The 22,103-nt window shown below is 43.7% G+C and overlaps 1 protein-coding gene across 8 annotated transcripts in view; it reads left to right on the forward strand.

The window, feature by feature from the left end:
- Positions 1–22,103, forward strand: part of TRIO (trio Rho guanine nucleotide exchange factor) — a 259,894-nt gene that overhangs the window by 85,708 nt on the left and 152,083 nt on the right. For all 8 annotated transcript variants that reach the window (XM_079984877.1, XM_079984883.1, XM_079984882.1 and 5 more), the window contains exons 6-9: positions 1,303–1,425; positions 6,160–6,351; positions 11,433–11,564; positions 21,280–21,510. In XM_079984877.1, the coding sequence (XP_079841003.1) occupies positions 1,303–1,425; positions 6,160–6,351; positions 11,433–11,564; positions 21,280–21,510 (678 nt within the window). The remainder of the gene's footprint in view (positions 1–1,302; positions 1,426–6,159; positions 6,352–11,432; positions 11,565–21,279; positions 21,511–22,103) is intronic.

Genomic DNA, 22,103 nt, shown 5'->3' on the forward strand with positions numbered 1-22,103 from the left:
CTGCTATTATCCTGAGTTAACCTAGTGCTTGTTGGTAGTATTCCTGCATAACTGGCCATCTTACTTTCGGTCACTGTGCATTTGTTTAATGCCCTTCTCCCTGACTCTCTTTTAGCTGTAGGTTGTTTTTTTTTTACATTAATCTCTTCTTTCACTCAGTTTTCAGCCCAATTTTCCAGTTTACTAAGAATCCTTTGGACCCTGTCCTAACCCTCAGTTGTGATGATGGCATTTGTTCCCAGCTTTGTTGAACACACTTGGGGAGTGCCTGTTTGCTCCCTTTCAAACCAGAGAATTTGAAGTGTTGGAACAGGATAGACACCCATAAGGCCCACCCTGATGCTTGCCCCCGCTGTTTTGGTCCATTGTTGAGCAAGTTGAGGAGTGTGGTGTGGTGTGGTGCTCTCACAAGTTAGGTAGCCACCAAATATATGGCCTTCTTCATAGTGTTCCTCTGTTTTTACTTGTGCTTTGCAAATGGGTACACAATGGACATTACTAGTAGTCCACAACAATTTCTACTTGCTTCACTAGTCACTCCTATCATTTACCATTTGGGGCATGTTGATGGCCGAAAAGAGCCAACTCATTTCTTTGCAAAAGTTTCTCCCAGCTGGTTGCTTGGGGTCAGTTCTTCCTCGCCACAGTTGTTGTTGTTGTTTAGTCGTTTAGTCATGTCCGACTCTTCGTGACCCCATGGACCAGAGCACGCCAGGCACTTCTGTCTTCCACTGCCTCCCGCAGTTCGGTCAAATTCATGCTGGTAGCTTCGAGAACACTGTCGAACCATCTCGCCCTCCGTCGTCCCCTTCTCCTTGTGCCCTCCATCTTTCCCAACATCAGGGTCTTTTCCAGGGAGTCTTCTCTTCTCCTGAGGTGGCCAAAATATTGGAGCCTCAGCTTCACAATCTGTCCTTACAGTGAGCACTCAGGGCTGATTTCCTTAAGAATGGATAGGTTTGATCTTCTTGCTGTCCATGGGACTCTCAAGAGTCTCCTCCAGCACCATAATTCAAAAGCATCAATTCTTTGGCGATCAGCCTTCTTTATGGTCCAGCTCTCACTTCCATACTACTGGGAAAACCATAGCTTTTACTATACGGACCTTTGTTGGCAAGGTGATGTCTCTCCTCGCCACAGGGGTCTAGGCAATTGGTTATTTACAAGCCCGGCTGGCAGAACTCTTATGCTTAAAGCTTTGCTAATTTGGAAAGTCTTTGCTTGTAAACATGCAAAATATGTTGTTGTAGTTCAACCTGGTGCCCTGTCCTGTGATGAGCATTAATTCCTGTTTTCTTTTAGATGTTTGACTGGATCACACACAACAAAGGCCTGTTTCTGAACAGCTACACAGAGATTGGAGCCAGCCACCCTCATGCCATGGAGCTCCAGACACAGCACAATCATTTTGCTATGAACTGTATGGTAAGAATATTGGAACTTGCAACGGCACTTTGTATTTGGCAAACATCTTGTATTTCACAGTGCAGAGACTCATGAAAGTCTGACCCCAGGTGCTGGCCCTGCCAGTATGCAGTGTGCTGGAGAGGAAAGAACAGAATCCAATCTAAATAAACAAGGTAGGAGAAGAGAAGGGAGGAAGACAGACTGAGAACAACATAGTTGCTTCGGGTTTTGCAGAACTATTACAGCTGCCATGGTAGCAACTTGCAAGCGACATGTGAACAGGTCCCCCTACCCAGAGGGCCTGTAATCTTCTTATTCAGTGGAGGCAGGGAGTAAACTGAGAGAGAAATAACTTTGTACATTATGGCATGAGGACTAGGGAGTTGTGCCCACGGCTAGTGAGTCATGCTGCATAGAAGTAGCCGGATTATAACGTATATGGACTCCTTCCAAATTCAGCGAAAGTTGGAGGCCTCATTCCTGTGTATGTGTGCTTTTGCCACAGGGATTGTAAATGGCTGTGCAGCGATAGATTAGCTAATAGTAATAATTCTGTAAGTTGCGGAACTCCACTGAAACAGCTCAGCTTTCAGGAACCGTGGTCCAGGCTGTCATTTTTAAATGAGGGTAGGTAAATTAGAGCCTGATGGAGTTTTGTTTGCACTCAAGAGAATGGGGACAACTACATCACACACAGACACACAAACACACACACACCCTGAGAAGGTGCATGACAGTATTACATGGATAAAACGAAACCAATCCTAATTTGATCCATGTTTGAACAGGGGGCAGCACTGATAGAAGAACATTGGCAGTTCTAAAAAACAGTTTGAAATGAACTAATATACCAGTAAGCTAGGATTTGCTAAAGCTTTTGTGGTTTGGGTTTGTCCTTGCTTGCATTGCTTTTGGTTTCAGATTAGGGATTCGAATGTGGCCTATTTTGACATCGTTTTCTAACGTCTTAATGATAGCGGTTCGTTGCAGAGGCCTGCATGGGCTTGCCTTTTATCAAAAGGCACTAATTACTGAAGTTAATTAGCATTTTGGACAGCCTGAGCTGAGGATAGGGATTGAGATGGAGATGGAAACAAATGCTGACATGTCTGAAGAGTTCGTTCTAGGTGAGAGTTATGCAAAAGCCGAGCATTCTGCTTGTGTTTCTGGCTTGACATTCAGCCCTCAGGAGTCCAGTGAATAGAAGGGCCAAGCGGTCACTTGCCCAGAAATGTTGTCACTAACAAATCGCAGAGCAGGAGTATTCATCAGTCCAGCAGGCCATAGTGAACTATCTGTGAACCAGTGAAGGCAGGGAATGTCCTGTGTGAGTGCCTGGAAGTGGTTGGAGGATGCATGGCAGTTAACAGATTGAAGTTGACTCCTGACAAGACAGAAGTACTGTTTTGGGGGGATAGGGGGCAGGCGGGTGTGGGGGACTCCCTAGTCCTGAATGGGGTAACGGTGCCCCTGAAGGACCAGGTGCGCAGCCTGGGAGTCACTTTGGACTCACAGCTGTCCATGGAGGTGCAGGTTAATTCAGTGTCCAGGGTGGCTGTCTACCAGCTCCATCTGGTACACAGGCTGAGACCCTACCTGCCTGCGGACTGTCTTGCCAGAGTGGTTATCTCTAGTTATCTGCCGCTTGGACTACTGCAATGCGCTCTACGTGGGGCTACCTTTGAAGGTGACCCGGAAACTGCAACTAATCCAGAATGTGGCAGCTAGACTGGTGATTGAGAGTGGCCGCCTGGACCACATAACACCGGTCCTGAGAGATCTGCATTGGCTCCCAGTACGTTTCTGAGCACAATTCAAAGTGTTGGTGCTGACCTTTAAAGCCCTAAACGGCCTCGGCCCAGTATACCTGAAGGAGCATCTCCACCCCCATCGTTCAGCCCGGACACTGAGGTGCAGCTTCAAGGGCCTTCTGGCAGTTCCCTCACTGCGAGAAGTGAGGTTACAGGGAACTAGACAGAGGGCCTTCTCGGTAGTGGTGTCCGCCCTGTGGAATGCCCTCCTTTCAGATGTGAAGGAAACAAGCAGCTATCTTCTCTTTAAAAGACATCTGAAGGCAGCCCTGTTTAGGGAAGTTTTTAATATTTAAGGCTGTATTGTTTTTAACATTTGATTGGGAGCTGCCCAGAATGGCTGGGGAAACTCAGCCAGATGGGCAGGTTATAAATCATCATCATCATCATCATCATCTCCCAAGCTGCGCACTTGGATTCAGTTAACCAGTCCTATCAGCAGAAGTGCTGCTCAAGGACTTTCACTTACGCAATGAAGCTTCCCACCCCCTGGTCACACACACATACACACACACACCTGGTGCAGCCCCAGAACAGCCCCAGAACAGCATGCAGAGCAGTGGGAGGAACATGTCATCTGGCAAACAGGAATGCTTGCACAGGTGGCACAATTGAAAGAGTGAGGCATTGAAAATGACCCAGTGGGTACCTAGTAGTCTGGGATGCAACTCTGCCCTGAGAGTGAGGAGGAAGTTCTGTGCAGAAAGCCCTAAAATGGGACTCCTTTTTGGCCATATCCTTTTTATTAACTTTACAATAATGCTTTCCATTACAATCTCTCCTCTTATATTATACAATTTGGCTTTTTAGGGCCATGACTTCCTTCAAACCTTCCTTATGATTTTCTATCTTTCATTTCAAATTTCTGCATTTTCACTACTTAACCATTGCTTTCAAATCAAAAACATCAAAGCATCATATTTTCTTATTCTTCCCTGCAGTGATTTTTATACATTTCCTTACAAAGCTTCTTGCAATCCTACCAACGTGTTTGATTGACTACAATTGTCTTTTAAATAATTTACAAATTTAGTCCAGTCCTTGATGAACTTATTATTATTTGAAAAATGGGGCTCCTTTGCTTTGCATAATGGTGCGTTTATATAGTATCGGTCTATAAGGTGTTGTTGTGGCCAGTAGTTGATAGCCTCCTTGGATTTGAATGGAAATGCTACAGTAAAATCTCACATCCTAGCAATCTTATTTGAATACAGCATGAAGCAATGAGGTCAGATAAGGTTTTTTTTTAAAAAAAATAGTCCAAGAATAGGCAGTAAGTAGTTCTCCCTGAGCCCTGTTACAGTCCCGCCCAGCCCTTCTGAAGGCTTAAGGTTTCTTTTTCTTTTTTTAAAAAAACTTCTAATATTCCCTTTTAATTCACAAACCCGTCAGGCTGATTTAATAAGCTGTTTTTAAGCCCTCCCAATGTTCCGTTTGAGGCCGCAGCAAACAAAAGTCACAGTGTTAATGGAAATCTGTGTAAATGAGATCAGTCCAAGGTACAGGGTGATTTTGCTGTTTCTGCAATGTGCTTTACTTGATCAAATAAAAGTAGGCTTTTGCTCGAGAGAGAGGTGCTCATTTTCCCTCCCTGCTTTGAAAACATGTCGCGGCAAAGGGCTTGGAGAAAGCAGAGCTGGCATTTCGCTGTTGCTTTCCAGAAAACAACAGGGGCTGCTGAAATTGTGAGCAGTCAGTTGCATTTTGTCCCTGATGGAATAGCGAATGCTGTTTACCTGCTAAGTGCACACACCCCTTTCTTCCTGTTTTTAAAAGGGAATATAGGAAGCTGTGAATTCTGCCAGAAGCCTTGGGGTTAAGAGTGGTATGCCTAATGGCTAGAAAAAAACCTTCCCCAACCTAGTGCCCTTGCTGGCTGGAGCTGATAGGAGTTGCTCTCCAAAACACCTAGAAAGCACCAGTTTGTGGAAGGCTGGCCTGCAATCTTGGTCCATGGTCTTCTCTGAAGAATAGTTCTCATGAGGGGTTGCTGCCCATTTGATGTCCCCATTCCCCACAGCCCTTGTGCCTCGCCGGGCTTTGGAAAGGAGTTGTGGTGGCTCTGACAGTATCCCAGAGTCCTCCCTGCTTCCCAAAGTCTATTTAGTTATTGCCCAACTTTGGGAGCCAATGTGCCCTAGTGGTTAAGAGCAGTGGACTTGTAATCTGGTGAACCGGGTGCGTGTCTCCACTCCTCCACATGCAGCTGCTGGGTGACCTTGGGGTCGTCACACTTCTCCGAAGTCTCTCAGCCTCACTCACCTCACAGTGTGTTTGTTGTGGGGGAGGAAGGGAATGGAGATTGTGAGATCACTACCTTAGGGTAGTGATAAAGCGGGATATCAAATCCAAACTCTTCTTCTTCTTCTTCTTCTTCTTCTTCTTGGGAAGGAGATGGGAGGGCTCTAGGACCCTGCCAAAGCCTCGCACCACCTTCCCAGAGCATGGTACCTAATTTATCTGGCTTTGGGAAGGCAGCATGGGGGGTGGGGAATTTTGTGCCAAGGTGACAACCGTTGTGGTTGAGTGGGTAGCTAGGGAGCAGCAGGAAGCCATGTTTTCCTCTGTTCTAATTACTTTGCGTTTAATGAAAGTTTAGATTTAATATTGCTCGTGTAAGCTCTGAATATTGCACCATCCGAATATTTAGCATCCTTCCAGCCTACTCGCTTGCTTTTTTAAATAATAATAATAATAATAATAATAATAATAATAATAATAATAATAATAATAATAATAATGGATGTTCAGACTTTCCGAGGATGTCAAATTCAGGATACTGAATTCTGAACTTACACAAAATGCGCACGGCCCTGGTTATCACGGTATAAGGATATGAGCGAAAAGCTGGCTTGCAACGCAATAGACTCTTGCTTTCTCAGAGAGGTCTGCGGCATGTCTGGCATTCTTGTCTAATGTGTTTTGTTTCCTCTCTTTCCAGAATGTGTATGTAAACATAAACCGCATCATGTCTGTAGCCAACCGTTTGGTGGAATCCGGTCACTATGCCTCGCAGCAAATCAAGCAGATTGCTAGCCAGTTGGAGCAGGAATGGAAAGCGTTTGCTGCAGCGCTGGATGAGCGGAGTACCTTATTGGACATGTCGGCCATTTTCCACCAGAAATCGGAGCAGGTCAGTAATTCTGCACAGCAGCAACAGCAGACTGAGCATGCACGGTCTCATTTAATCTTGAAATGGGTTTTGCCTCTCATGAGCCCCAGTTTGTATGTTTGCCTCTTAAAAGGGCTTTGGGACAGGGCAAGTTCCTGGTTTCTTGTTTCTTTTAGAATAATTTTTATTAGTTTTCAATTATATCCCAATAATAGCCTCATTATAGCAATGCCAAGTGATAATACAATTATTAATACCAATAATTCAAATACCAAATTATATGATTTAGATAAGGTGCCCTCCCCCATGAGCTAGAATTGATGGCTTGATTATTTGCTTTATTTCTGTGTTCCAAAATTTCCATTACATTCCAGTCATCATAATAATCCCTCACACAACAACTGCAGTATTCATAACTTCTGTTCGTGTTGACACATTAAGTGATTTTTAAAACTACAAGTGAGGAACTCAAACTATATCCTTGTTCTTCCTCTGTGTGGCAGTTATCTTGTCCGTGGTGTTTCTTCCTGTCCTTGTAAGATGTTATACCTTTCTTTCCCCCGGTTGTTGCTGTTATCTATCATGCCTTGGGCGAAGCTGATATCCCATTGTTGTTCCAGAAATTTCTCCATTGCTCCGGCAAGTTCCTGGTTTCTGTTGATCCTCAAACCTGCTCCAAGTCCCTTTGGCTTGAGATCCTTGCTTTGGACAAGGGACAAGGGCCATCGCTCCTCAACATATCCTCACTGTAGCCGTAACACCTCCCATATTTTGCTAGAAGGAACAAGGAAATCCTCGTCTTGATTTTGGTTTTTCTTATTCCCTCCAGCAAAACACACACAAGGTGCATAGGTCTGCCCATCGTCCTCAAAGCATGGGCAAGTTGAAGGATTTCATGGCAAGCCTGCTTGTAACTTGCCTGTAACTGCTTTGGGAATTGGTGGTCACTAAAAGCTGTGGGCTAAACCACAGAGCCCAGGACTCGCTGATCAGAAGGTCAGCGGTTTGAATCCCTGCGATGGGGTGAGCTCCCGTTGCTTGGTCCCTGCTCCTTCCGACCTAGCAGTTCGAAAGCACATCAAAGTGCAAGTAGATAAATAGGTACTGCTCCGGCGGGAAGGTAAACAGCGTTTCCGTGCGCTGCTCTGGTTCGCCAGATGCGGCTTAGTCATGCTGGCCACATGACCCAGAAGCTGTACGCCGGCTCCCTCGGCCAATAAAGCGAGATGAGTGCCGCAACCCCAGAGTTGGTCACGACTGGACCTAATGGTCAGGGGTCTCTTTACCTTTACAAGCTACAAATAAGCTTTTTTAAAAAATGTGATGCCTTGTTAAGAGGCAAACGTACGACGTGGTCTTGGAACTCACCTGCTGGTGAGTAAAAAAGCATAAGCAAAAGCAGTTGTTTGTGCCAATAAAGTTCCAGCGTCTTGAATGGCATCATGAGAGTTCCACCGTCTACATTATCCATCAAACGTTTTGCAAGGATTGTAGAGGATAACTAGAAAGCTGAGGACTCTGGGATGCAAGATTAAAATTAAAAGTTTAACCTGAGGCAAGCGTTTGACTAGGGTCTCTAGCTGCAGGCGTTCTCGGCTATTTAAAGTAACAGTTCTAAGTTATGCGTAGCCACAAGTGAATTAAAAACCTGATTTAGTGAGAAGCAGGCATAAATGTTCCTCTTATCCCCTGGAGGGCCGTCTCTATAAGTAGAGCGTGTCTTCCTTAAGGGAATGAGCTGCTCACTTGCAAACTCGGCTTTGAGTTGCCCGTCAGTTTTGTTTCTGTTATAGTTAGTGGTGTTACTTAATTGTCCTTTTATTTAGCTAAACGAAAGAGTGAAATATACGGAGCGGCTCTCTTTGACTTGCTGCGGCTGAAGTTTTGTATTTGTCTCTCTAGATGTGATTTTTTTTAAATTCCATTTTACAATTAAGATTAACATTCAAATGAAAATCATAATCATACACTTATAAGATTCCCTGAATCTTTGGGCTTCCCTTTGCCCCTCCCTGGGTTCCATTGTAAGTCTTTTTTCATCTGCGTTGTATAATGTTCTCCATTTATCAGTTAACTTTCATTTTTATCACAGTTCTTGTTACGTTACAAGTGTTGTTAAAATCCTGCCAATGTTTTTAATTGTTTACGGTGTTCTTTAAGGTAACTTATAAATTTTCCCCATTCTTTATTAAATTGGTTGTCTTCTTGATTTTTGATCTTCCCAGTCATTTTTGCCATTTTAGCATAGTCCATCATCTTTATCAGCCATTCTTCTCTGATAGGGACTTTGTCTTCCTTCCATCTCTAGGCCAAAAGTAACCTCACAGCTGTTGTTGCATACATAAATAGTATTTTCTGCTCCTTTGGTATTTCTGCACCTAAAATTCCTAACAAAAAGGCTTCTGGTATTTTCACAAAAGGTTATTTTAAATATTTTTTTTAATTCATTTTAAATTATTTCCCAGAATGCTTTAGTGATCTTGCACGTCCACCACACATGAAAGAAGGTGCCTTCCTCCTCTTTACACTTTCAACACGTGTTTGTAGCAGTTCTATACATTTTTGCTAGTTTAGTAGGAGTGATTTAGCCCATCAAACAGCGAAGAGGACCAGATTAAAGGAGAGCAAGCATCTCTATACCTTCAGCAGTTGTGAAGAATAGTCAATATTTCATATAGTTCTAGAAGAACTATATGAAATATTGCAGAAAAGATTTATGAGACTGGATTTTAAGCTATGGGTTATTAGAAGTAATAGGATAACAAATATAAGATTAAGAGATGAGGTTTAAAATCATTAGACGTGGTTGATGGAAGTCTCAGGCTAAAATAGCCAAAATGTTGCATGAGATGAGATGATATCTTCTGTTTGGAAAATATATGTAAAAACTAATAAAAATGTATATTAAGAAAAAATAATAGTCAATTCTGGCAGGGGCAGCTTTTTAAAATAGCTGCACATAAAAACGCTGCAACCTGCCAAGGTAGTATATTAATCTTGTTTTTAAGTTGTATTCATTCAACTTGTTTTTATTATTGCTTATTGCTTGGCTGGGGAGGGCGGGGTATAAATAAAATTTATTATTATTATTATTATATTGCTATTAGTAGAGCAAAAGAGGGATGAATGTGGCACAGATGGGAGACTTTGTACCAAAACTGAACATGGAACTGGGTTGATTTTGCTTGTGGTGGAGCAGTGGCTAATAAGACATGGAAGACCCAGATTCAAGTCCTACCTCACCTAAGGGAAATCCCTGAGCAGGTACACTATCTCTTGCAGAGAGAACTGAGGTCCTGAGTTCAGATATCACAACCTGCCCAGGGCTGCTGTATGGGGATGATGATAAATGCTAAGTTTTTGGGGAGGGATCATAGCTTAGAATACATGGTTTGCCAGCAAAAAGTCAGTTCTTGGGGTCTTTAGCAGAAAAGCTGACCAGACTGGGAAAGAGAGAGACCTCGAAGACAGTTGCCAGTTGGGGTAGATGGCATTGGACTGGACCCAATGGCAGGTTCTTCATCTGTCATCTTCAAGGGGTTTGGTGCTTACCTATGTTGTGAGTTCAGATATTGGCAATGGGTTCGGTCTACCAGGAGGCAGGTTCCTCCGTAAAGTCAGTCAGTTTCCCCTCCTTCTGCTGGAGATAGTTGAGGGTTTTAGGATCTGGTTTGCTTCCCAGTTCTGGGCCATGATTCCCTGGCTACTGCTGCTGCTTTTTAGTAGATCCTATGAGATTAAAATAACACCATAAGGAATTTGGGTGACAGGAATGCATGCCACTTAGGCCTATAAGGGATGCATATGATGGTCTGCATACAGCAGGGGTCAGCAAACTTTTTCAGCAGGGGGCCGGTCCACTGTCCCTCAGACCTTATGGGGGGCCGGACTATACTTTTTTGGGGGAAATGAACGACTTCCTATGCCCCACAAATAACCCAGAGATACATTTTAAATAAAAGCACACATTCTACTCATGTAGAAACATGCTGATTCCCAGACCGTGCATGGGCCAGATTTAGAAGTCGATTGGGCCGGATCCGGCCCCTGGGCCTTAGTTTGCCTACCCATGACATCCAGCCTTCTTTCTCATTCCCAGTTTGCGTTATAGTGCTTGCCTTATAGTACTAATGCCAGTTTGAGCATGCTTCTGTTTCACAAGCAAAAGTTTGCATTGCGTAATTTCAGAACAAAAAGGGTGAATTGCTTGCAGCCAACTTGCTATTGGACAATGCGTCTACGGTCCCCCAAGTGCGCCTGGTCGTTGTGGCATGAGTGCCCAATTGATTAAGAGGGAGAGACTTTCTATTTTCTTTCAGTGTTCTCCTCTGTGTAAACTAGAGGAGAAATAAAAATAGAACATGTAGGCGGAGTCTGGGACTAATTGAATTAGCCTTATTAATGCATCGTTTTGCTGTGTGCTTAATTGTAGTGCTTTCGCCACAGGAAAACAGGCTACGAATTATAAGCTAACACCATGACTCTGTATGTTAGGGAGCGTGTTAACAGTGAGGATGATCGGGCTGCCTGATCCGACAGGATTTTCTGCTGCCAGAAATTGCAGCTGAACCCTTTAAAGATTTTTGGACGCATTTAGAACTGTCCTGTTTCGCATGTCAATTGAGGTTTGGCTTCGGATTGTTTTAGTGCTTCCATATGTGTTTGTTTCCTCTCCCAAGCCCCTCCACAGCTTAACAAAAGAGCTCTCATTTTACTCAAGCGATGTCCCCCCCACCCTTCTTTTACAACTGTCTCTCTGTTGCAGAGGATAGCAAAATAAACGTGTAATTCTTCTTACTTCTTTTTTTCTGAAGGCATCCTATTCTTTGATCTGGATTAAGCAAGGGCAGAAACGAATCTGAATTCATGCTAGTAGCTAGCCGAAGAGGTTCCTAAGGCATTCCTGCTATTCCTCATAGACTTGAGCGTTTTCTGGATAGAAGAGCGCAGGGTTTTAAAGGCAGGCGGATAAAAAGCTTGCCTTCAGGAGGGCTAGTTTGCTCCTTGATTCACCCTTGTTTGTCTCATGTTATGCACGAAGCCTAATGCAATCTCTCAGTTTACATTCTGGTGCAAATAACTAGGATTTTCTTTCCTTCCAGTACATGAGTAACGTGGATTCCTGGTGCAAGGCCTGTGGAGAGGTAGATCTCCCCTCAGAACTTCAGGACTTGGAGGACTCCATCCATCATCACCAAGGAATATATGAGCACATTACTCTGGCATATTCTGAGGTAGGTAACACCGCTGCCCCTATCTTTAAGTGGATTGTTTGTGGGACTTAATCTGATGCAAGGACTGCTTCGCACATTTCACTTTTTAGCACCGAAAAGCAGCAGTTATAATAACAGTTATAAAGGCATAAGCTTGTAGGGACTGGCGACTCCTTCATTAGATACATGTAGTGTTATCTTCAGTCGACGACACACACACACATGAAAACAGAGGTACTCGGGGCAGAGGAGAAGTAATATGTCCGCTGTTTACTTCTCTTGTACAGTGGTACCTCGGGTTAAGAACTTAATTCATTCCGGAGGTCCGTTCTTAACCTGAAACTGTTCTTAACCTGAGGTACCACTTTAGCTAATGGGGCCTGCCGCGCCGCCGGAGCACAATTTCTGTTCTCATCCTGAAGCACAGTTCTTAACCCGAGGTACTATTTCTGGGTTAGCAGAGTCTGTAACCTGAAGCGTATGTAACCTGAGGTACCACTGTATATGCAGTCAGTGACCATTTTGTGTGGGGGTTCCATTCCTGGCCCCCGCATGCGTTGGCGGGGCGAGCATAAGCCTGCCCCCTTATGCCCCTGTTCTGCCCTCTCGCTGCCCTTTTCCGGGTCCAAAAGGACCCACACGTCAGTCACAGGTCAATTGGATGTATGCAAAATGGTTGCCACCTGTATTTCCAATTGAGGATAACAGTTGGTTCAACTGATGAAAAGGGGTCTAGTTTGCAAAAGCTTGTGCCCCACTCCCTTTCCTGGAGGGGCCTTTGTTTTTGTTGCTGCTTGGGTGTTCTGTATTTTATTGTTAGGTATTGTTTTAGCCTTCATTAGCATAAAATACTGGTTTGCTCTTGGTTGATATTAAGAGTGGGTTTTTGTTAACGTCGTTTCCTGTTTTGCAACTGTTGATTCATTTTCTTGAAATGTTGTTAACTTTTATTCCGCATGTCACTGTGCTGCATTGAGCATGGTTCTGTCATTATCATTATCATTTTATATTTTTAAGAAAAATCTCAAAGCGGTTTACAGCACATTAAAACATCAACAAAATGATCCAGAATTAAACTTTACTGAAGAAAGTAAAATATGAAGCATACAGGTTCAAAGCATCATAATGAACAGGAAACTAAAATATTAAAAGATTTCGAAATAAAATGTTACAAAGGAGGTCATCTATAGAATACATACCGTATTTTTCGCTCTATAACACGCACCAGACCATAACACGCACGTAGTTTTTAGAGGAGGAAAACAAGAAAAAAAATATTCTAAACGAAATAGTGGATATATGATTTTTGTGCTTCATGCTGTGGCCACAGACATGTGATCTGACAGTGAGTTTGGAGTAGCCCAATGCAAAAATCCTGAGAATCCATGTGGATCCATGCTTTGTAACCACGGAGGAGGGAAGGAAGGGGAACCATGGATCCTCTGCTCACGACTGTAGCAGATCCCCCCCGCCACCCGCAGGCATTCGCTCCATAACACGCACAGACATTTCCCCTTACTTTCTAGGAGGAAAAAAGTGAGTGTTATGGTGCAAAAATACGGTATTTAACACAAACATGGTTCTATCAGCATGCAAATAGACTCATGATATTAATAATAAATACAAACGTGTTGGAGTAAGGTTACCAGATTTTTTTCAAGGAATCCGGGGACACTTTTCAACTTCAGTGGATTTTGTATGGGGACTGATTTGTAAATCTGGGGACTGTCGTCTGGTAACCTTACGTTGGAAAGTATTCTGCTGCTTTTGCTACGACAGATTAACCCCGTTTTTCTTCTGGAAATGTTTAAGCTTTTTACGTGTACGCAAAGATGCTTTAAGTGCACAGTTTCAACTGTGCAGTGCAAATGTCAGGCATACAGTTTGCAAACGTGTGCGATACGAATTTGCTGATTTGGGAAGGAGCTGGGATTGGCTGCAGCTCCCTGTTGAGAGTGCATCTGTAGCAAAGCCAGATTTGCTTCTGTGTGAAAGGCCCTAAGGGCTGAATACTACTAGGGACATTTCATGCTGTTTTTCTGTGGGCTGTGTGCAAGCATAATGCCATTAATTAATTTGACTTGTTGCCTCATGGATGCAGCATTGATTTGATCATTTGGTTTGGGCCTCACAACAAATGCTGGCTTTGTTTCACGTTATCTTGGCGGGGAGGAGGTGCTATAGCTGTTAGATATATTGTTAGATCAATAAAACAGCTGACCTGTGAATTTCACCGCATTTGTTGAGGTGATGGGTGCACTCAGTTTTTACCCAGGTTCCCTTCCTTGCTAGGGGATGTTGCTGTTGTTTGTAAGTAAGTAAGTAAGTAAGTAAGTAAGTAAGTAAGTAAGTAAATAAGTAAGTAAGTAAGTAAGTAAGTAAGTAAATAGATAGATAGATAGATAGATAGATAGATAGATAGATAGATAGATAGATAGATAGTTTCCCACTCTTCACCATAAGGTCCCAGGGCAGATAGAAGCAACGAAAACAGTACTATTTAAAATAAAACCAAGCAACCATCCACAATGGGTATCAGGTTAATTTCCGGTTTCCAGGTGGGTCACAAATACTTTTCAGCTGTCAAAGGCAAGGGTAAAGAGATATGAAGAAAGCAGAATGATGTGATGCTAAATGAACCTCTGTAGGCAATAAATTTCACAATTTGGGGGATACCTGAAAGAAGCCTCCTTCTGGGCTGCCCCTCCTTGAACTTCTCAGGTTGGTGGAGATATGAGGACAGCTTCTGCTGCTGAGCTTCACACCTAGGATGGTCTGTAGGAGAATCAATTGATCTTTTGGGGAAATGTAAGTCTTTTCAGTCTTCCTGGCAGCCTTCAGTCCCCTACCCCCTGCCGCCCCTTACAGTGTGCTCTACCTTTACACTTGGAAAGCTTTCCATTCTGTGCTTTTTCTTCTCTAGCTCTTGACTACAGAACATTCTTTGCATTTTTCTCTTCCCTCCACACCCAACTGCTTTTTCCTAAATCTTCACAGTAATTGCTGTGGAAGCCTGAGGAGAGGCAAGTAGAATGATAGTTTTGTTCATGAATCGGGTAGTTGTGAAGTGTCCCTGATCCTCTTTACCAACTTCAGACACCCGTCAGCTTATTAGTGTCCCTCAATATAGTTTGACAGTGATAACCTTGAAGACTTGTTTTAGTAAAGTATTGGCCTTGTTCTGTATACTGGCCAGAGGAGGCATAGATCTAACCTCACTTGCGTATCCTTTGAGGTTGAAATGTTCCCGTCAATTTCTTTCAGTATCCATCTTGCCTGTCTTTCGATTAACTTCAGTGTGTGGGCAGGAACACTAAAACAAGTATTTTCTGTGCTTCTATTCTCCAACCATTATATTAAACAAACAAACCTGTGAAAAACCAGAAATACTGTGTGTACAACATCCACCCTTATACCCAAGAGATCCAGAGCAGAAGAGCAGTTTCTGTTTATCAAGAGTCAATCAGATTGTTGGTAAATACAAATGTGACATCTCACATTCTTGTGGGATAGCGGTCCATCATGACTCTACCTGTTCTCCAAAAGCAAAAAATGCACCTAAACCTGAAGGAAGGTGGGCATTGGCCTTCCTCAACCCCAGCCCATTTCCTGCCTCTTCTTAATTTTGTCTTAGTCCTTGCTTCTTGCGAGTTAGTAATGTGACCTCTCACATTACTATCTGCATGCAGCAAAGGGAGTTAGGTGGGAGTTGGCAATCTGCTCCCGATCCCAGAACTCCTGGAGGCTTTGAAGAGTAGGGAGAGAATTGGCATCTGAAGGCGCACCCAAAATAATCCCTCGTTTTGCTCAGTCAGTCGTTGCCATCTGTAGCTGAAATATGAACGCTGCACCTTTGACTCGGAGCTATCTTGGCAGAGAGGAAAAAGGACATTCTTCTAATAGTGCATGTTGATACAAACTGAAGTCATTTCCCCCCCTCTAGAAGAGGCAGCCAACACCTTAAATGAGCCCCGTGGCCACTTTTTCTCTACTGGAGTCAAATGATGGAGACGCAGGGAGGAATTCAGTGTTGCACTAAATCAGGCTTCCTCAACCTCGGCCCTCCAGATGTTTTTTGGCCTACAACTCCCATGATCCCTCGCTAGCAGGACCAGTGGTCAGGGATGATGGGAATTGTAGTCTCAAAACATCTGGAGGGGCCAGTTTGAGGAAGCCTGCACTGAATAAACATACGTTCCCTCAATACAAGCATTTCCTATTGACCTCACCCTGCCCTATGTTATGTTCTGGGGGTCCTCCCAACGCCCTAGAGCAAGTTGGGGTGGCAAAAGAGGGGAGAAAACCCCACTGCTTTTGTGAGAACCATTGTAGTGGCTCCTACCAGAACTACTTATTTGAACCTGGCCTTCAAAATCCCAGCCTTTTGGGTGAACCAGTTTCTGTTCCTTCACCCCCAGTGCCAGAGATGAAATCACCGCTTTGCTATAACTTCAGTACATAAATGTGCTGTGTGCCATTGGCTATATGTGGGGGTTTGCAGCAGTTGGCGTCCAAGAAGCAGCTCTCTGTAGTAAGCTTTCACAGCAGGAAGATGCTCTAGGGCAAGAGTGTGGAAACCTTATGTCCCCCGTGGGCCAACTTTGACAAGTTGTTGCCCCGAGTAAGTAATGAGGTTTCTTAAGAACCTACCCAATACAGTTACAAAAGAATAAAAGTTTCCTCAAGGAGAGTATGTAGCTTTGTGTCCTTTTAAGGTTCCTGACTAATGCAAAAAACAACAACAAAGAGAGATGAGGTGAGGGAGCAGGATTCGAGAGGCAATGGAAGGGCGATAATAAGAATGATAATTTTATTATTTGTACCCGACTCATCTGACTGGGTTGCCCCAGCCACTATGGGCAGCTTCTAACAGATATAAAAACGTAATAAAACGTCAAACATTAAAAACTTCCCTGGACAGGGCTGGCTTTAGACGCCTTTTTAAAGTTGTATAGTTATTTATCTAATGGGAGGGCGTTCTACAGGGCAGGTGCCACTACCAAGAAGGCCCTCTGCCTGATTTACTTGGATCTCGCTTCTTGCAGTGAGGGAACCAGAAAACCCTCAGAGCTGGATCTCAGTGTCCGGACTGAACGACTGGGTTGGAGATGCTTCTTCAGGTTTACAAGGATGATTGGGGTTGGAACGATCTTCCCTCATGAGGACTGAACAATGTGGTCTCTTGGGGACAAATAATTCAAGACTTAGATTCCTGAGGGGGAAGGGCTATCTGAGGCGATAGGTGAATTTGAATCTGGCCGTTCATAGGGAAAGGGGATTTTCCAGATGCACTGAGTCACACAAGGTATGGCAATCCAATTTTCCCCAATCACAAATAGAGAGGGTGGTCTTAGAGAGCCAGAGGCAAGAGCCATGAACCAATTATAGTAGTGGACCCGACATTTCTACCATCCTTGGAACTTCAGTGCCGAATGCAAAATGGCGGCATCTGTGTACAAGACAGATGAAGAACACTTAAGAGATGCAAGCGACTGCTGATCAGTTTACCGTTAAGGCAAAGTCACTTAGAAGGGAAAGTTTTCACTTCCGAAGCCGCCATTATTTTACTGCAGTTCCTTTTAATGCAGAGATGAAGGAGCGAAATAAAATCTGTACTAATTGTGCATCACCTCTGCTGGCTGCTAGATTTATATTTAAAAGCAAAACAGATACGCTGTTCTTTTTAGCTGGATAAATATCACATGCAGCATCTTTAAAATAATAAAGTGAGAGTCTTGTGAAAGGTGGGAGGCGTCAAGTCTCTAAAAATGTTTTCAAACGAAAACCCAGGATATTTCTGAAATATGGTGGTGTCGACTTGTTGCCATATGGGCTGGTTAGCAGCTAACCTGTATTGGGGACACTGTTTTTCAACTTGGCATTGGCAGAAAGGCCAGAAATGTAAGCTCTGCCCACTCATTCACACCTACACAAGCCCAGGCCCAGGCAAAGGGCTTTTTAATCCCATCTCTCTGTGTGTCTACAGCAAAAGCAGTTTGGACAGAGTCCTCCCCTTAATACACACATCAGCTGCTATGGGCTTGAACTTAGGAAGGGGTAGCGCATTGTGCGTAATTGGGGGCAAAAAGGTGCTACCAAGGTGTTTAATTGAGCTGGCACTCTGAGTATGCCCTTGATCATTTAGCTCCCTTCAAGAGTAGATGAACCAAGAGAGAGAAGGCTTTGACAAATGCACAGGTGCTAGTGAACCCTGGCATACCTTAACTATCCTCATTAATATCAGGCACACTTTCCCTCTGTATCTGAGAGGGGCAAGAGCTCCAGATATACGCAAATACCCGACTCAGCACTCTTTATCAGTTTCCCTACTGCTAACAGGACATCGATTAGCCCTGGTGTGAAACTTTGAATTGGCCGTCCCACACAAATCAGGCTACAGTGGTACCTCAGGTTAAGTACTTAATTTGTTCCGGAGGTCCGTACTTAACCTGAAACTGTTCTTAACCTGAAGCACCACTTTAGCTAATGGGGCCTCCCACTGCTGCTGCGCCGCCAGAGCCCGATTTCTGTTCTTATCCTGAAGCAAAGTTCTTAACCTGAAGCACTATTTCTGGGTTAGCGGAGTGTGTAACCTGAAGCGTATGTAACTCGAGGTACCACTGTATATCATTTCAGCAGGCAGGAGTCAATTATGATGGCTGACGATGTAAAAAATAAAATTAAACATGGGAGAATCCCCATGCCATTCCTTGGTGTCCTCCAGATATTCTGGACCGGGGTCAGCAACATTTTTCAGCAGGGGGCGAGTCTACCGTCCCTCAGACCATGTGGTGGGGCGGACTATACGGGGAGAGGGATGAACAAATTCCTAAGCCTCACAAATAACCCAGAGATGCATTTTAAATAAAAGGACACATTCTACTCATGTATAAACACGCTGATTCCCAGACCGTCCGCGGGCAGGATTGAGAAGGCGATTGGGCTGCATCCGGCCTCCAGCCTTAGGTTGCCTACCCCTGTTCTTGACTACAGTTCACTGTATCTTAACACCTTTTTTTATTGTGCACGAACATTCAGACATTTATATCACCTAGCTACAGTTTTTAGTGCTATTATCCAGTAATAGGCTGTAATTTCTCTCAGTATTAAACAGCTATTTGACATTGCTCTTTCAGTCATGTTAATTTGGGAGGATTTTCCCCCAATTAAAAACAAAAACTCCCAAGAGATACTAACATTGTGTTGAAAAACCAATTCTTTAATCTGTTAGAATGTGTTTCAAGAGGGAGGGAAGTAAGCAAGCTTGTACAGTCAGGGTACAGAGTCGGTTATTGTCATTGGCGTGAAGCGAGAAAGAAATTAGACCCCATTTCTACATAATGTAAAAAGGAGCTATGAAGATTAAGGCAACCATGTTTTTTTCCTTGTGTTCAATAAACTTTAATAAATTGTAACTAAAAGATGTGTTCACTCAAGCATCAGATTGATCACTGAGTGAAAAATTACTGCTGCCACCACTGTCATACTTCATATTTGGCTGTTATTTGAAGATAGATGGACAAAGGAACCAGGTTTACTGAAGACTTTCCATTCTTCAGACAAAGCCACTGCAAGCACTCAGCCTGGTGAGACTGGAATTCTTAGCTAAGCAAAATGCATTCAGTTAGTCAAGCTAGATGCCGATAAAACTTTTCAATGAAATCGGTTTCGAGCAGACTCAGTTCTTGTATGGCTTCAAAATTCAGAGAGAGGCAATCTTGATTCTTGACATTCATTGCCAAATATTTCTTAACGCCCAGGCCTTAAAAACCCACCACGTAGTCAAAAGCCTCCAGGTGCCTGTAGCAACTTCTGTTTTTGGGAGGTGTTCGTCAGCTAGAAGGCCTCATTTTTGTGCCCCCTCTCTACTTTTTGTGTGCTGTTTCTCATCTGCTTGCTTGGTCGCCTGTCGTATACAGGTTCATTTTGCAGAAAGGAAGCTGCTTCGGTGGTGCTTCGTATGGGTGGCACTTGTCAGAACCAATTGTCTTCTAACCATACGAAGACAATTTGGAGGTTTTACCATTTAATGCTAAAGTTCAGCGATAATACAACAGCTGGAACACACTGAAATACTTGTTGCACTTGGCCTAATGTGTAGCTATCTGATGACAGCTAACAACTGGCTGAATAAATTTATTTGACAACGATGGCACTTTCCCACTATTGTGTGATGCTGCATCTAAACCGCAGCCTGTCTGTTGCTCCTCAGACTTAAATATTATGTATTGAATGTAAAGTATTGACTTATTGAAACTAAGGCCCCTTCTGCACTGTAGATTTAAAACACTGTTATTGCATGACTTTGAACAATTTTGGCTTCCCCCAAAGAATCATGGGAACTGTAGTGTTTTTTTAGGGCCCTGAGAGTTGTTAGGAGCGGCCTGTTCCTCTCACAGAGCTACAATTTCCAGAGTGGTTCAACAATCGGTCCCTCTTCCCAGGGAACTCTGGGAATTGTGAGTGGAATAGGAGTCTTAGAAAGGGCCTGACTCTTCCACTGTATCCACACCCACCCCTCTACTTTTGGATCCGCTTCAATAGTAGATGAGATAATTAAATATGACCATTACCTTTTAACAAGTTATTAAAAAATGTCTATGGAATCATTTGTAAGATGAACGCTATAAGATGATAACCATATTTCGCGTTCCGTAAAGGAGGGGGGGAAATCCTGCAGTTATTTTTTTTAAAAAAAAATTCAGCAAAAGTAAGGTGACAAAGCTATTTGTGTTTGAAAAGCTCTGGGTTTTTAATGGTGCCTGCTTTTATACAACTGTACTCAAGAGACCATATGTTGTTGCTGCTAGTTAAATTTGTATACCTCCCTATACCCACCGGTTTCAGGGTGGTTACAACATAAAATCACAAAATAAAAACACAAAATACATAATAAAAACAACCCAGTGCCCCACCCCATACTCCACAGACCTTCCTTGTTTCTGTGTGTGTCCTTCTGCCTCTCTCCCTCCCCACAACCCCCTGCAGCTTGGGGGATCTTTGAGAGCAGGAATGGGGAACCGGTTGTGGTAACAACAACTATGATTATTTATTTATTAGTTTATACATACATACATACATACATACATACATACATACATACATACCCTGCCCATCTAGCTGGGTTTCCCCAGCCACTCTGGGCGGTTTCCAACAGAATATTAAAAAAACGATAAAACATAGAACATTAAAAACTTCCCTAAACAAGGCTGCCTGTTATTACTATTACAGGACTGCTGGTTATTACTATTATTATTTAATATATTACCTGCCCTTCACCCTAAGGGCCCAAGCAGGATTACAATGCTTTAAAACCCAACATTTAGACAACTTACAGTCATAAAAATAGAGTGGGTCCTAAGATGATGATATTATCATCATCATCATCATCATCATCATCATCCAGACATTGTTGGACTACAACTCTCATCGTCGGGAGTTGTAGTTCGGCATCACCTGGAGGGTTGGGTCACAGGTCTCTCCACCCCTGCTCCGGAAGAAGAATTTATTGTAGCGAATGGGACTGTGGCTGAAAGAGAAAAGCTGTGCTCCCCTCCTTTGAACATAGTTGCCTTTTAATTCCATCCATAATAAGTAACGCCATGCTTCCTGTGCTTGAGGTGGAGATATTCTCCTTCATCGTTAGATGGGTAAGCGACTGTGAAATTCTAGTGCCCCATCCTGGAAATTTGCATAGCCTGCAGGTGAGCTCTTAAATTCTTGTCTCGCTGAACAGGTGAGCCAAGACGGGAAGTCGCTGCTCGACAAGCTGCAACGGCCTTTGACACCTGGAAGTTCAGACTCCTTAACCGCTTCCGCGAACTACTCCAAGGCGGTGCACCATGCCCTAGATGTTATTCACGAAGTGCTGCATCACCAGAGGCAGCTGGAGAACATCTGGCAGCATCGAAAGGTCCGCCTGCATCAGCGGCTGCAGCTGTGCGTCTTCCAACAGGATGTTCAGCAGGTCAGTTCGTGGCTCCCAGGGTCGGGAGATGTTCTGTTGCAGATGCTTGCAAGGGGTTTTTATTTTTATTTTTTACACAACCACCCGTTTCCTATACGTTGCCTTTGACTAAGAAAAGAAGAGAATTTGGGGGAAATTAGAGTTCTCAGCCCTTTCAGTTAGCCAAGGGTGCTAGATGCAATTAAAATGATTATTGGGGGCGTGGGTGGCACTGTGGTCTAAACCACTGAGCCTCTTGGCCTTGCCGATCAGAAGGCCGGTGGTTCGAATCCCCGCGATGGGGTGAGTTTCCGTTGCTCTGTCTCAGCTCCTGCCAACCTAGCAGTTCGAAAGCACACCAGTGCAAGTATATAAATAGGTACCGCTGTGGTAGGAAGGTAAACGGTGTTTCTGTGCGCTCTGGTTTCCATCACGGTGTCTTGTTGCACCAGAAGTGGTTTAGTCATGCTGGACACATGACCCAGCAAACTGTCTGTGGACAAATGCTGGCTCCCTTGGCCTGAAAGCGAGATAAGCGCCACAACCCCATAGTCGCCTTTGACTGGACTTAATTGCCCAGGGGTCCTTTACTTTTTACCTAAAATGATTATTGA

The sequence above is a fragment of the Podarcis cretensis genome, assembly GCF_951804945.1.
Source record: "Podarcis cretensis genome assembly, chromosome: 7".
NCBI lineage: Eukaryota > Metazoa > Chordata > Lepidosauria > Squamata > Lacertidae > Podarcis > Podarcis cretensis.